Source organism: Cricetulus griseus, chromosome 2 (genome assembly GCF_003668045.3).
Source record: "Cricetulus griseus strain 17A/GY chromosome 2, alternate assembly CriGri-PICRH-1.0, whole genome shotgun sequence".
Classification (NCBI taxonomy): Eukaryota; Metazoa; Chordata; class Mammalia; order Rodentia; family Cricetidae; genus Cricetulus; species Cricetulus griseus.
In genome coordinates, this window is record NC_048595.1 from 313,776,135 (window position 1) to 313,790,218 (window position 14,084).

The following is a 14,084-nucleotide window of genomic DNA, read 5'->3' on the forward strand; positions in this document are numbered from 1 at the left end:
CAGCTGTACCCAGGCCAGTACTAATCAGTGGACCGGGTACATTTCAGAGTACTCTTCAAAGCAGGTAAAAGGTTCTCTGTGTGTGCATTTCTTGAGAAAGATGGGATTAGTATTAAAGAGCTTTATAATAGAGTACCAATGGCAGGTGAACACGTATCTTTAAAGTATTCTGCTCCCATAGCCACTTAGAAGCATTCGCTCAACAATCCTATGTGAATACTGTCCTTACAGATGGCTGAAAATTCTCTCTCACTTCTACCTAGGAAATAGCAACTTCTGATCTGAATAAATAAGTTTATCCTATTCGGGATAGAGGAGTAATTGTAAAGAGCACTGGGTTCAGTTCCCAGCACCTGCATTGGTTGGCACACAACTGCTCATAACTCCAGCTCCTGGGTATCAGAAACCCTCTCCTGGACTCTATAGGCACCCACATACGTATGTTTGTGTGCACACTCACATACACACACACACACACACACACACACACACACACACACACACTTTAAAAATAATAAATCATAAAATAACTTTGTTCTCTTTTGGATAGCCAATTCTTAAGTTTATCAGTGGTCATCTCATACATTGATTTTTTTCCTTTCTTCAAAAAATGGTGCAAATATGTGAAAATTATGGTGATGTTTTTTAAATAAAGAGATAGATAGAACATGAAATGCTCTTTTTTAGTGTTAATGATGCAAAGAGCTTCTTCCCATACCTGAATCACATGATCATCACTTGTTATTTCTATGGCTTCATGACAGTGGTCTAACGCTGTAAACACTGAATTACAGGCCCTGAAAGATGCATAAGATTAGAGTTAGTTCTATAAAACATTGTTTGAACTTTGTTAATTTAGCAACATTGACAGACAGAGTCATTGGTACTATGCATTCTATTACTGTTATGACCTGACAGTTAGTATCCCCCAAGTCTTGACATTTCAATACAATGTTCAATGCTGTAGTATGGCCAGTCATAGTCACAGAGAAGGGCAAGTTCCCAATGATTAGAACCTAGCCCAGCCCTAACTGACCTTGGGATATTCTGGCCTTTTGCAACACACAGAATAACATTTGTTTTCCTTTTCTTAGGTTTGCAATGCCACTTTGCCTACAGCCACACCCACTGGTATGAAGAAAGACAGGAGTGGCAGGTGGATCCGATCCTCCCTTGTCCAGTTCTTTACACCTGTATAGCTTTTTACATGGCTCTTTCCTTGCTGATCTACCATGTGTATCTGAGATATTTGAAATCAGGCTCTAATTGCAGTTTTTATTTTCATGAACTCCTCCATAGAAAATAACTCCAAATACATCAAGTTCTATACTAGCTGATACAGCAACCACATGGCTAGAACCCTGCTATTTAGATGAACTGTTTAAAGCCAGGGAAGACTTTCTTACATAGTGTAAAGAAAAAAATAAAAAGAAAGGAAAAGATTGATTTATGGGGTGGATATTTCTTCTTGTAGGGCAAATTCTTTACTGTTATTTTCCTAGCGTGAGGGAATGCAATTTGCTGCCACTTTGACCTATTTGTTAGGAAATGACAGAGCACTGGGTAAAATTGGACTGTATTTTCCCGCTATAGGATCCTGGGCACCTTCTGGTCTTTGCTTGCCCTTGTTTTCCCCATCTAGAGAATAACTGTAAGAACATGTATTTCATAGGGTTTTGTAATGATCAGAGCAACAGATGACTTACGCCAGCATTTCTCAAAGTGCTCAGAACCACTCATGGAAGAATACAGTGTGAGGTAGGTGTTACTACTTGTAAAGCCACAGAGCCATAGTGCTTTGTTCTCCGAGGCTTGCAAAAGCATCCAGAGAAAAGAAAAACTAATTGCAACCTATCTTTTCCCTGAATCTATCTGAATGGGACTCAGTAACAACAAGGTAACCAGCCTGCAGTGGGAAGGACCCCAGCACACTGAAGGATGATGCTTGTTTCTATGGATGAAGAGACGGGGCTATCTGCATACAGGTAGGTAAGACAAGCATCCATGCTCTGGTCAGCAGGGCAGAGAATGGGACTAGCTTGATGCCTCTGACATTCTTGAGCCTTGCAAGCTATTTTTTCATTCCAGTTGTGCACCCAACTAATTTGTACTGTATACTGTCTAGCCACCACCACTGTGTTTGTAAACATGTTCTATAAAGTAAGTAAAACATTAAAAAAAAGATACTAAGATTGTTATCACTGTCATCACTGCATTGCCTCTTGAGAGGCAAGCCAGAGCCAGGCTTATCAAAAGCACTTTCCAGACACCTGGTCTAGACTGAGCTCAGCTCCATGGGAAAGTCGTTCCAGATACTAATGACCTTTCAGAAGTGATGCGTGGAGACACAGACTCCACGTAGGCTAATTTGTCAGCTTTGAGAGCTGGGTAATTAAATTCTAATGAACACATCTTGTCATGCTCCTCTCTGGCATAGGGTTTTCTGTAAGGTATCTGTACATCTCAACTAAATGTGCGAACCGGTGCTTCATGTTGTCTGTTCTCAAGGCAGTTCTTAATAAGTCCTACGGCCTTTGTACATCATGCTCTGGTTATCCATAAAACCTAAACACTTCAGTAGATGTAATGCTCAAGAGGACACAGTAAACCCCTACACTGCCCATCGACATGAAGGGACACTGGCAGGAACAGGAATGACACAGTATACACCTTCTATCCCTACCATGCCACGCATGACCACCTGTGATGTTTGGGGGCTTCTCAACCTCTTTGGGTTGATGGCTCTATTTAAATAAACCCACAGCAAAATGGGGCAATCAATTTGAGTCATGTTCCTAGAACCAGGGGACCTAATTGCTGGTATTAATTATTCATACTTTTCAGGCAGAAAACCTGTAGCCTTATTAGTTTCTGTTCTTGGGAACCATGAACTTCATTCTCAGGTGTTCTTACATTTTATCCTTAAGGTTAGAGGTTATAGAATTGGGAGGGAAAAAAAGAAACAGAAGGGAAAAAATAATGGATAATGTAATCGTTTATTCAAAGGCTCAGATGGAAAAGACAGCTATCCTGGGGTATAGGTAGAATGTCCATAAACAGCACAGTGGCACAGTGGGTGCTAAGTGCACAATGGCAAATACGGAGTGCCTGGTTGTACAACCTGTTCAGTCAGGGTGCTAGGCAGCTGAGATCATATGGAGAACACTGCTGGCTCTCAATGTTTTCTGGTCAGTTGTGGCTGGAATATCATGTGCTGTTCTGCATACATATCTCAGAAAGGTACTTCATCTGGATTCTACCCAAAAAGCACACACACACACACACACACACACACACACACACACACACACACTCATGCACATACATGCACACATTACCTTCAACAAGAGTAGGGCTCAGCAAGGCAATGGCTTTTTAGAAGATTCTGAACACAAGTTCACATCCAATCAGAGGCTCAAAGTTAGCCAGGCAGACAGAAGAACAGGCAAAGGGGAATTATGGGATTGCTACTTGGTGGCAGTCACGGGAGGTGGATGAGAAGGGATGATTATTTTAAGTCTTCACAGCTCTGTGCCCACTGCTGCAACACATCAGCTACTGCCTAGAAGCCATATAAAAGATAAAGGCTCTACAGATGTGTTTATGAGAGATGTGGTGCTCCACAAGGCATTCACCAATCAGGCCCTGAATCTTTCTAAACTTGAAGACTACTGCTGTCTTATGTAAAATAAACATGATTTCTGTGTAACTCCTACACTAATAATGGGAAGAAACTCTGAAACTGTATGAGCATAAACTTCTGCTCTGTTGAAAAATCACTGTTTTTATTTTAGTGACAAGGTCTTTTCATGATAAAGAAACCCAAGCACATTAGAAATGCTACATGTTCAGCATTTAGCTTGGCTCATCCTGGACACTGCTATTCATGAACTCTGTTCAGAGGAGTAACTCAACAAATGTACACAGAAGGGATTAGGTCTGATGTCCCTAAAACATATTCTACACAGAGGAAGTTTACAGGTAAGCCCTGTCATTTGCTCGATTAGATCAGACTTGAATGATTTATTTGTTTTGTACAGTATAGATGGTAGTCACCATTCTCAGAGTCCTGGACTGAAGTGTCCAGCTTTAACACTGGTAGCACCATGCAGTGCAGGCTGTGTCCTTGCAGAATGACAGTCATGCTACATATTTAGCTGCAGCTGGGGGCGGAATTGTAGGGGAAAGTATTACATAATTAGACTATAATTATTCTGGCATTGTATAATAAAGAGCTCATTTCCCAGTCTTTAACAAATGACATACATAGTTGCTTGTCTGCCTTGGGGTACAGGTAAATTCTCTCTATGTCCTTGAATGCCCTAAAGAGCTGGAACAAGACCATTGTCTCGATCATTGTCCTCTGTCTGCTAGGTCTACATTTTGTAGGCCCGGGGAGACTCAAGTAATGAGCATGCACTCCCAGGTCCCCAAAGGGAGTGAACTCAAGCAAGGCTGGGGGAAGGACAGAGAACCAACAGTGTCACAGGAGAAGGAAAGAACATCCATGAGTGAGCCCTGCTTCCTGGAGCTACTGCTTTCTGGGTTAAGTCCATTGACTCCTTTCAAGCTGGTTTACGTGAAGAGCCTGAGCATTTCCTTATGACCGTAGCAATGGGTCCATCTCTTCCAACCAGTTCCTATCAGAGAACAGATGAGCAGTTGTAGTGCTCACAGGGTTAGGAACTGAGAGGCTTGCAGTTATGAGATAATGAGCGCTCCCACACACATCTTTGTCTGCACAGATCTCAATAACACAGTGACCTAAAGAAAGGACTGACTGGGGCATTCCTTTCAGACCACCAGGCCTGCTTGAGTCCTGCTCACCATGGTCAAGGTGAGGGAACCTCCCTGAGGGAACCCCAGTGCCCAAATCTCTGTGGAATCCAAATTGGGGCACCATCTAACAGGGCCATCACATGTTCTGTTGCCTAAGAATACAAAAGCACTGATTCAAAATAGCATGAGGAGTTCCTGGTCACAGCGATAAGATGGTGGGTCATTTGCTTTTATTGCAAGACATAAAGTTAAAGGATCAAACCCCAAGGAAATCACTCTTTTCTCTTTTTATTTATTGCAAAACCATCAAAACTCAAAGTTCTAAGTTGTTTTACTCTTAGTTAAAATCAACAGAGCTTCCCAGGAAATACATACACTTAATGTACATTAGTAAGAGAATAAATTACTGAAGCAAAGAAAAGGTAGGTTTTTTTTGTTGTTGTTTTTAGAAAATTTGTATGAAGTTACCTGAAGTAAACAGATAAAAAGAAACCAAGGGATTTAACTTATTTAAACATTCAAGATGTCTTTGATACTATGCTATTCCTTAAGGCATACTTTGACTTCTTAAAAATATTTCTTTATCATTACTTACTATTTGTATGTTTGTGTGTGTGTGTGTGTGTGTGTGTGTGTGTGTGTGTGTGTGTGTGTGTGTGTGCGTGCATGCTATGCACACTCATGGCATGACACACATGAAGGTCAAAGGACAACTTGCTGGAGTCATCTGCTTCTGCCACCATGGGGGAACCCAGAGAGTAAACTCAGCTTGGTGGCCACATCAACATTCTTAAAACACACACACACACACACACACACACACACACACACACACACACACACACACCAGAAAACACCACATTCTCATCTAAGAGAGTGATTGCTTAACCTAACATTTCATTTCTTACACCACTGCTATCACCAAAAGAAAATACCCAGACCTGGGCAACCTGCTTCTGTGGCTCTATGCCAATCATTCTGCATCCAAGGGAGTGGAGAAAATTAGCTTTAAAACTACTTTGTCAAATTTAGATACAAAATAAGTAATGGAGATTAAAAGTATAACTATGGTATAAGGTCTTCTCTTGGTTTTTGCACTGGGCACAAGGTATGAAGAGGTACCTCTTAGCTGGCCAGAGAAAGAAGCCATGTAAAGACATCCCTGAAGGAGGCAGGAAGCTCCTAGAAACTGGTCTGTCCATGGGGCCAATGGTATACTCATGTTCTCTGGTTAAAAAGGGCAGGTTGAAGAAATCAGGTGTTTAACAGAAAGCCAGAGCAGAGCTTTAACTAAACTAGACAGGTGCTAGGACCCTGATGTTCCAAGAGACCCTTTAAGTAGATGACACCCAAAGATCCACACACACAATGAAGAGCCAGTGCATACCTACCAAGACCACTGCATATCTACCAAGACACCTAAAGCTGCTTTCTCAATGATAAGCCATGCATATTGAGGCACACTTCATGAGATCGACGCATAGCCATTATGATGGTTAGTGTAATAAATGTGCCTATTGGCTTCTCCGACTATAACAACACAATAGGAATTTGTGAAGTTGGAAGTCAGAATTTGAAAGTAATTCTTAAAAGCTGCTCTTAATCTCAGTCTAATTACATGACTTGATCAGGACTTCCTAGGCCATGATTTTAACACTGCCACAAATAGTGGGAGATACTGGCAAGAAAGGCATGCTTTTCAATTTCTTTCATTATATCAAGGGACTCCAGTTAACATATTGCCATTGGCTGGCAGTCTAACTAGCTTCAAAATCCCAGACAGCAGCTATAAATCTGTGAACTTCAGCCTGTTGACAGTTAAGATTTTTCTAAAGAATCCTTAACCTCAAGTATTGTCTTATTTTGCTACATACCGTAATTTGAACTGTGAGCGAACTTCCCCATGTTCTATTTGAATCAGTTCATTATAGCAAGCAATTATGCTGCTATTCTCCATAAATCTCTGAAAAGAAAGCAAAGATAATGCATAAGACATTTCCAATTATTTCTTAGAGAGTCAAACAGAGAAACTTAACAGTTGTTCCTGCCCCCAGGTAGCTCATTATGCAAGACATCTTGTAGGTAGGAAGGGATGACAGGGGAAAGTTGTCAAGGAATGTGAAGTGCTTGTTCAAATGTCAGAGAAACAACAGAGCAGGTGATGCACTTGGCTCACTTTATAACAAAGATGGGGCAGACGTCATTATGAGGAGTCACAGCAAAGTAAACACACAAGAGCCCAGCGTGCCTCCCAAACTGTGTCAATTACTGAACCATTCCTGCTTTATCCTGTAACAATTGCCTGAAACTCAATAAGCATCGTGCTCAGGCTGCAATGTGCCATCGATGCATTTTATGGGAGTGTTCTTTGCCTCTTTCTGAATCTTTTGGGTACCTAATACAGAGCTCGTTTGAAGTGTCAGTGATCTCAACAGCAGATGAAGGAAAATCAAATGAAAAAACAGGCAAAGGATTTGAGTAGACATTTCTCCAAGAAAACATATAAAATTTGCTCAGCAAGCACATGAAGGATGTCCATCCTCATCAGACTAAAGAGATACAGATCAAAAGGATAGTATAATGTCATTTTATACCCACTAGAATAGGTATAATTAAAAAAGAAAAATAAGTATTAGTAAAAATGTGCAGGATTAGAGTCCTATGTGTTGCTGATGGGGATATGAAAAGGTTTAGTTACTGGGGGAAATAATGTGTTATTCAAAAATTAAACTTTAGATATGTAAGCAAAAGAATTGAAAATGGCTACATCAAGCAAACCCCTGTAGAATCAGGTCCACACCAGCTTTTTTACATGGCTATGGGGTAGGATAACAGTCTAGAAAGAAATGGATGGATACACAGATTGTGGTATGTACATACAGTGGGATTTTATCCAGATGTAAGACAGGAATGAAATTCTGATGCATGCTACAGCATGCAAACCCCTCAAGAATATAAAGTGAGAGAAGACAGACACCAAAAGTCACACGCTATATTATTCCATTTATGCACATTACCACGACAGATGAATCCCTACACACAGACTGCAGATGCTTGCCAGAGCTTGGGAAGCAGGACCAGGACTGACTGATTAGTGGGAAGTTGGGGTGAAGGGAAATGCTTTAGAAGGAGACCAAGGTTAGGAATTGCACATCGCCAATGCTCTAAATGTCACTGCACTGTTCACTTTAAAATGGTCTGTTTTAGTTTCATCTCAATTAGAAAAAAGAGCTTTCACATATTTACAAACCTTTGGTGGGTTGAGTAAATGCATAAGCAAAGCCTAAAGTCAAACAAAATACAGTGTGCAACACACTCATCAAAGAGCTGTGACATATGCACTTCTTGAACCTTCTCAACGATCTCAAACTCAATTTTATACTAATATTTTTTAGATTTTTTGTACAAGGGTATTTTGCCTGCATTTATGTATATGTACCACATGCATGGAGTGCCCACAGAGACCAGGGCAGGGTGTTGGGTCTTCTGGAACTGGAGTTACCAACAGCTAGCTGTGAGACACCAGGTAGGTGCTGAGAATTGAACCTGGGTCTCCTGGAAGGGCAGCCAGTGCTTAACCGCTGAGATACCTTTCCAGCCCCATCTTTATATTTTTTAAATTGAGTGCATTATTTGGTGTAAGATATACACGAAATCATACATTTTCCTCATATGAACACGTCAACACTTTTATGAGAAATGAGAAAAGCAGAAAAATAGCAAGGAAAAATGATAAGGAAACAGATTTACTTAAGACTGAAAAAAAATGTCTTCTTACATTTTACCTCATAAAGAAAATGTAAACTGCCAGGCGTTGGTGGCGCATGCCTTTAATCCCAGTACTCGGAGGCAGAGGCAGGTGGATCTCTGTGAGTTCGAGGCCAGCCTGGTCTCCAGAGCGAGTGCCAGGATAGGCTCCAAAGCTACACAGAGAAACCCTGTCTTGGGAAAACAAAAAACAAACAAAAAAAAACCGTAAACTTTGCAAAAACTTTCTAAGCATACAGAGCTATCACACCAGTGAGAAAAAAAAAAAAAGATTCCAGTTACATTAGTGCTTCCCATGCAGCTAAGTAGATGGAGGGGGGAATGCCAGACCCATCCTCTCTTCCCTTCTGCCTCAGCATGTTAGTGTGTGTTCACATACATGTACACACACACACACACACACACACACACACACACACACACACACACACACACACATCTGGAGTGGATGGTCTCTCCTTGAGTAATAGCTTTGAAACCCTCTAACTTCCCATAGGCCACTTACTCTCTGAGTGGAGTAGAGAGAAACTAAGAAAAAGGAAAGCCACAAATACACACAGAAAGGAAATACTTGCTCTTTTACTCATAAAGCAGAGTTGATCGACATTCATGTCTGTCGAGTTTTTAGATGAGTGAAATGATGGTCAAATATGCTGGAATTTCCATAAGTGAGTTTAGATGATGCTGGGATGAATGGATCTTGACTCTAGGAGCCCCCAGACCATCTTGTAGACTGATGTGCCCAGTTGCCAATGTGTGCTGAGGGTTCTTACTGGAAGGAGGAGTATCCAGTCTACAAATTCACCAAACCAATTTCACCCAGGAGGCCGCTTTTCATGGAACACAGGAGCTCTTGGGAGAATACTACATGGCATGGCTCTAGAAACTATGTTAGTGGGTGGACCCAAAACAGTGAGGAGTGAACATGCCCAGCTGCAGCCTTGCCTTTGTGATGAATCTCTAAGTATTCAGATTTTAGAGTCTGTTTCCTCCTCTGAAAAGACAGAGAAAATATCAAATCCTTCATATGTTGAGAAAAATTAAGCAAATCACCTGGAACTGGGCCTGACAAATAATACTTGTAGCTCCTCGACTTCCCACTCCAAAGGAAGTCTCTCCGGGGAGAAGTGTGGCTCACAGCTGTGAGCCCAGCATGCCTTACACATTGCCTTGCACATAGAGCCCCATAACTACTTGTTGGGATGAATAAGTATCATTTCAGCTTTAAATAAAAAAGCACAGGAAGGTGAGTTTAAGAGCAGCTGCACTGGGCAAGATGCTGGGTTCCACAAAGCACAGTGTGGCCTGAGAACCACTGCAGCTGGCCACTTGCTCAGGGCTTCAAAGGCTTCCAAGGAAGTTGTTGGGGTATGTTTGATGGTACAATTTCTTCCTGGATCCTCACCAACGGCTCAGAGACCAGTGGGCTGGCCCAATAGCTAGTCGTATAAAGCCAAGTTTCAGCAAACCATGTAATCAAAACAAATCAGGAAAGAGAAACAACCTCACAGAAGGCAAGACTAGCTGGCATATCTGGAAGGTACTTGGATAGAGAGCTGCCAAAGACAAGATCTTCCCCCAGACAAATGGAGCAGCTGCCTGGAGATCCACCTCCACCGCAGCAAGGCCACAGAACACAGAGAAAACCATCAGGGGCACCATGTGCTTCCCTGGGAGAAAACCTGAGGGGTGGAGATACCCTGATGCATTGGTGAATGGACTTGACCAAACAGGACACTAGGTAATCTCTGGTAGGCACTGTCTTGTAAGCTCTCATTAACCATGGGTTCATTCAATGTGTATGACACATAGGGACCTGGGCACAGGAGACATTGTGAAGTAGCACAAGACAGGTAAAAAGAAGACAGTGGACCTTTGTTTTCTTAAGAATATTTGTCACCTAAAGAGTGACAATCATTCCCTAAGCTTTCCTGTCAACAGACACGAAATCTCTGTCCTCCAGTGAAGAAGCTATCTTCCAAATGGCACCAGCCACAAATCTGTGGAGGGAAGATCAGTGAACTGAAGCAGAATTCCAGGGCCACTCAAGAGACCAATGTGCCACCTAATTGATAAAGCCAACAGTTGCACATCAAGGTCATCCTTCAATTGGAAAACCATTGTAACCAGGAAAGCCAATGTCCCCATTCTCTCAGAGTCCTGACTCACACTTGGAAAGGTCAGTGTGGGAATTGGGTGGAGTGGTGTGGTCCATGTGACATAGAAGATCAATAAAACATGAATAAATTCAGAGTTATTTTTAGAAAATGAGTGAGTTAAAAAATGGCAGTCACATGGCTTCTTTGCCGACTGGCAATTCTCCATTCCCAAACTCAGAGGTATTCTCTTACGAATCCTTAAGGCAAGCTTTCAGAGACAAATGCCAACTGTCACAAGAAGAGATGACAGACACACAGGAAAAAGTGTTAGATAGTGTGGAATGTTGCAACCTAGACACATTCATCTCTATTACCAATCAATGCTGCCTCACATCTCTTACAGAGTTCTGTTTCTAGGCTGAAGCATGCCAAAGCACAGGGAGGCTGCTATACAAAGGAAGTTACTGCTTCTCCATGATCCACAACCAAGGATTTCAATTTGAAACCAAGAGTAGCAAAACACCATTATTACTTAAAACACCAAGAACTCATAGAATCATTTGTGCAAGTGTAGACTACCTGTAAAATTTACAGAAGACAACCTAAAATAAAGCAGTTACTTTTTTAACAGTAGGAATAAATGTTTATCATAAAATGTGAAGGAAGGACTCCATAAATTTTCTATAGTACCATCTAAGATTCACATTTATACCTCCTTGCCTAGAACAATCAGTTTTAACCTTTAAGTTGATATCAATGTGTTCCATAGAGTTATCCTTCAAATTGGAGACTTTTCTTTTCTTTTTCTGGTGTTAAACAATGGTCCACAAACCAGCATGAAGCTGCTCTCAGTTTAAAAGCTCTGGGCAGGCCCCCGGTGAGCCTAGAACCTAAGTGGCAACTTGGAGCATCCTCTTTCTATGGCCACACATACATGCTGAGTCTGACTGATAAGATGGAGCTCTATGGATCACTTTGAGACTGCTGGATTTGGATCTTCTATAAGAGGTATTTCATTGTTGTTGAGCATCAGCTGCTATGATAGATGGAATTAAGATGGCAAGAAGCAAATGGCTGAGCAGCACTTGCTTGTTCACTGCCACTCCATCCAAGTGCAGCTGCTTCCATTCCTTGATTCCCAGTTCTGGGGTCTGTTTCCTGTAATAGCTCTCATGGCTGTGCACTTTCCTCTAAGGGAGAGTCAGGGAGGTGGTATCTGCACTTGAGAGAGGTATTCGGTCCCCTTGTACATACCCGGTTGAAGCCTGCGTGGAGAAGAGGAAGAACTGAGGCCTCTTCATGGTCATCGGATCTGCAGCAAAGCAGAAAATGTGGTCACTCAGCAGATACAAACCAGGGTTCCTCACACTGAAATATGGAGAGAGAGCAATGAGGCCATTGGAGTTCGCTATAGAAAGGCTTCCTGAACAGCATGTGCCCAGGAGCACCTGCCTTCAGGGACACAGAACACACATCTGTCTTCCAGATGTAAGCAGAACACAGGCAGCAGAGGAAGCAACAGCAGTGTGCTGAAAGTGCTGCCAGCACTAATTCTGGGTTGCCCTTTGGGGTTGGAGCAGATGTGTGAGAGTAGTCCCACAAAATAAGACATCAAGTATGCTGCTTATCACAAGGCTACTGTCCCTAATCCAACTGGGTGCACAACTCTTACCCCAAGACCTACCTGGGCCCAGATCTCAAGGTGATGCAGACACCTGACTAATATTACAGTCTATAGGACCATACAACCAAATGAGAAAGAAGTGCAAATTTGAACAGAAATCTAGAAGGGAGGAAAACAAAAACTGCCCATGGCCATCTATCTCCTGAGACAGTTTTCAATACTGAGTCTGGAGCTGAACAGTGAGTAAAAGGGTAGGATGGGGACCAGCATGTTACGAGGATGCCTCATAACAGCCACCATCAAGAAACTGAAAGAGGGTCCCCAAGATAGCCAGAAATTTGCAGAGGATACATACCTTGAAAATTAGGGAAGACAAATAGAAGAGGGATTGGGTAGAAATGTCATGACAAAACAGAATAGTAAGCCCTGTTTGTCTATGGCTCTACCCAGAACTGATTCCTGACAGAGAAACCATTTCCCCTGCTCCCTAACTTTCTGCCTTCCATGAATTACTTATTACAAAGATTCCAAAGCAATAATATTCCATTTTCTAAACTAAGTGTTAAAGACAGAGGCACCCATTTAGAATCATTCTCTTATAAGAAGCATTTGATAATTAAAAAAACCCAGAAATATCATAGCAAGTCATAGAAAACCACTCCTGGTCAAGGACTTATAAACATTTTGATATATGAAAAGGACAGTAGGCATTTGGGGACCCAAGGAATAAGTGGCCTTGGGAGATGCTGTGTAGTGTGGTCTCCCTGGTGTCATGTCCAAGGCTGTATGATCCTATTCAGATCTCTGGAGATAAGTGGAAAAGGAGGCTGACCTCCTTCAGTTCACCACTCATTCTTTCTGGAATCAATCTCCCACCAGGATGATAGATATCTGGTACCCATGAGGACATAGCTTCACCTTCTTTGGACAGCAGCCCATTGAAGCCATCAAGTAAAGAACCTCAAAGGGCACCATTTCAACACAAGGCTCTGATCAGGGCAGGCCCCTGCAGCCATGACTTCCTCTTGTGCCAGTGTGACCTACAGGGCACATGTATCAACTCCCCCTGGGCCAGCCTGCCCTGGAAAACCTCACACTTTCTTGTCAGAGCTGCTAGCCTGCCTGATCCTTTATGAAAGAATCTGTGTTTTTTTGTTGTTGTTGTTTTTTTGTTTTTGTTTTTCGAGACAGGGTTTCTCTGTGTAGCTTTGGAGCTCTGGAGAACAGGCTGGCCTTGAACTCACAGAGATCCGCCTGCCTCTGCCTCCCGAGTGCTGGGATTAAAGGTGTGCACCACCAACGCCCAGCTATGAAAGAATCTATGCCAAACCCCATAACAGAGGCAAGTCCAACAGGTCCCGGGTCCTAATTAGCATCTTAGTCTCTCTGAATCCAATGAGAGCCATTAATTGACTAAGATAAATTTTGCCACCAGCAAGGATTCTAAGTATTGTAGCACATACAAGCTACTTCTTTCTTTCAGCCAGCCCTTGTGTTTTAAGTGCAGAACATTCCAGACACTAAACCCAGCAGAACAGTTTCTCATTCCAGGGTGTCACCATACTGATAGCCAGACCAATCTTCTTTGTAGTTCCAAACCAACCTAAGCCTATGGGCTGCTGTTAGCCACACAGAAGTCCTCACCTAAGCCCTACAATCATTTTCCTGCAATGGATTTGACACCTCTGTACTCTTATGCCACAGTCTTCAGTGAAAACTCAAGTGCTTTCCCGTCTCTATTTTCCTCAAAGGAAAAAAGATGAACTAGAACAACGTTCTCTCCAGAGTTCTCAGCTTTTCTACTCATTTTTGGC

The 14,084-nt window shown here is 42.2% G+C and overlaps 1 protein-coding gene across 10 annotated transcripts in view; it reads right to left on the reverse strand.

The window, feature by feature from the left end:
• Pde8b (phosphodiesterase 8B) overlaps nucleotides 1-14,084 on the reverse strand; it is a 176,960-nt gene that overhangs the window by 57,541 nt on the left and 105,335 nt on the right. For all 10 annotated transcript variants that reach the window (XM_035439123.1, XM_035439128.1, XM_035439121.1 and 7 more), the window contains 3 exons: nucleotides 11,901-11,958; nucleotides 6,654-6,742; nucleotides 719-797 (listed from right to left, as the gene is read on the reverse strand). In XM_035439123.1, coding sequence (XP_035295014.1) covers nucleotides 719-797; nucleotides 6,654-6,742; nucleotides 11,901-11,958 — 226 coding nt within the window. The remainder of the gene's footprint in view (nucleotides 1-718; nucleotides 798-6,653; nucleotides 6,743-11,900; nucleotides 11,959-14,084) is intronic.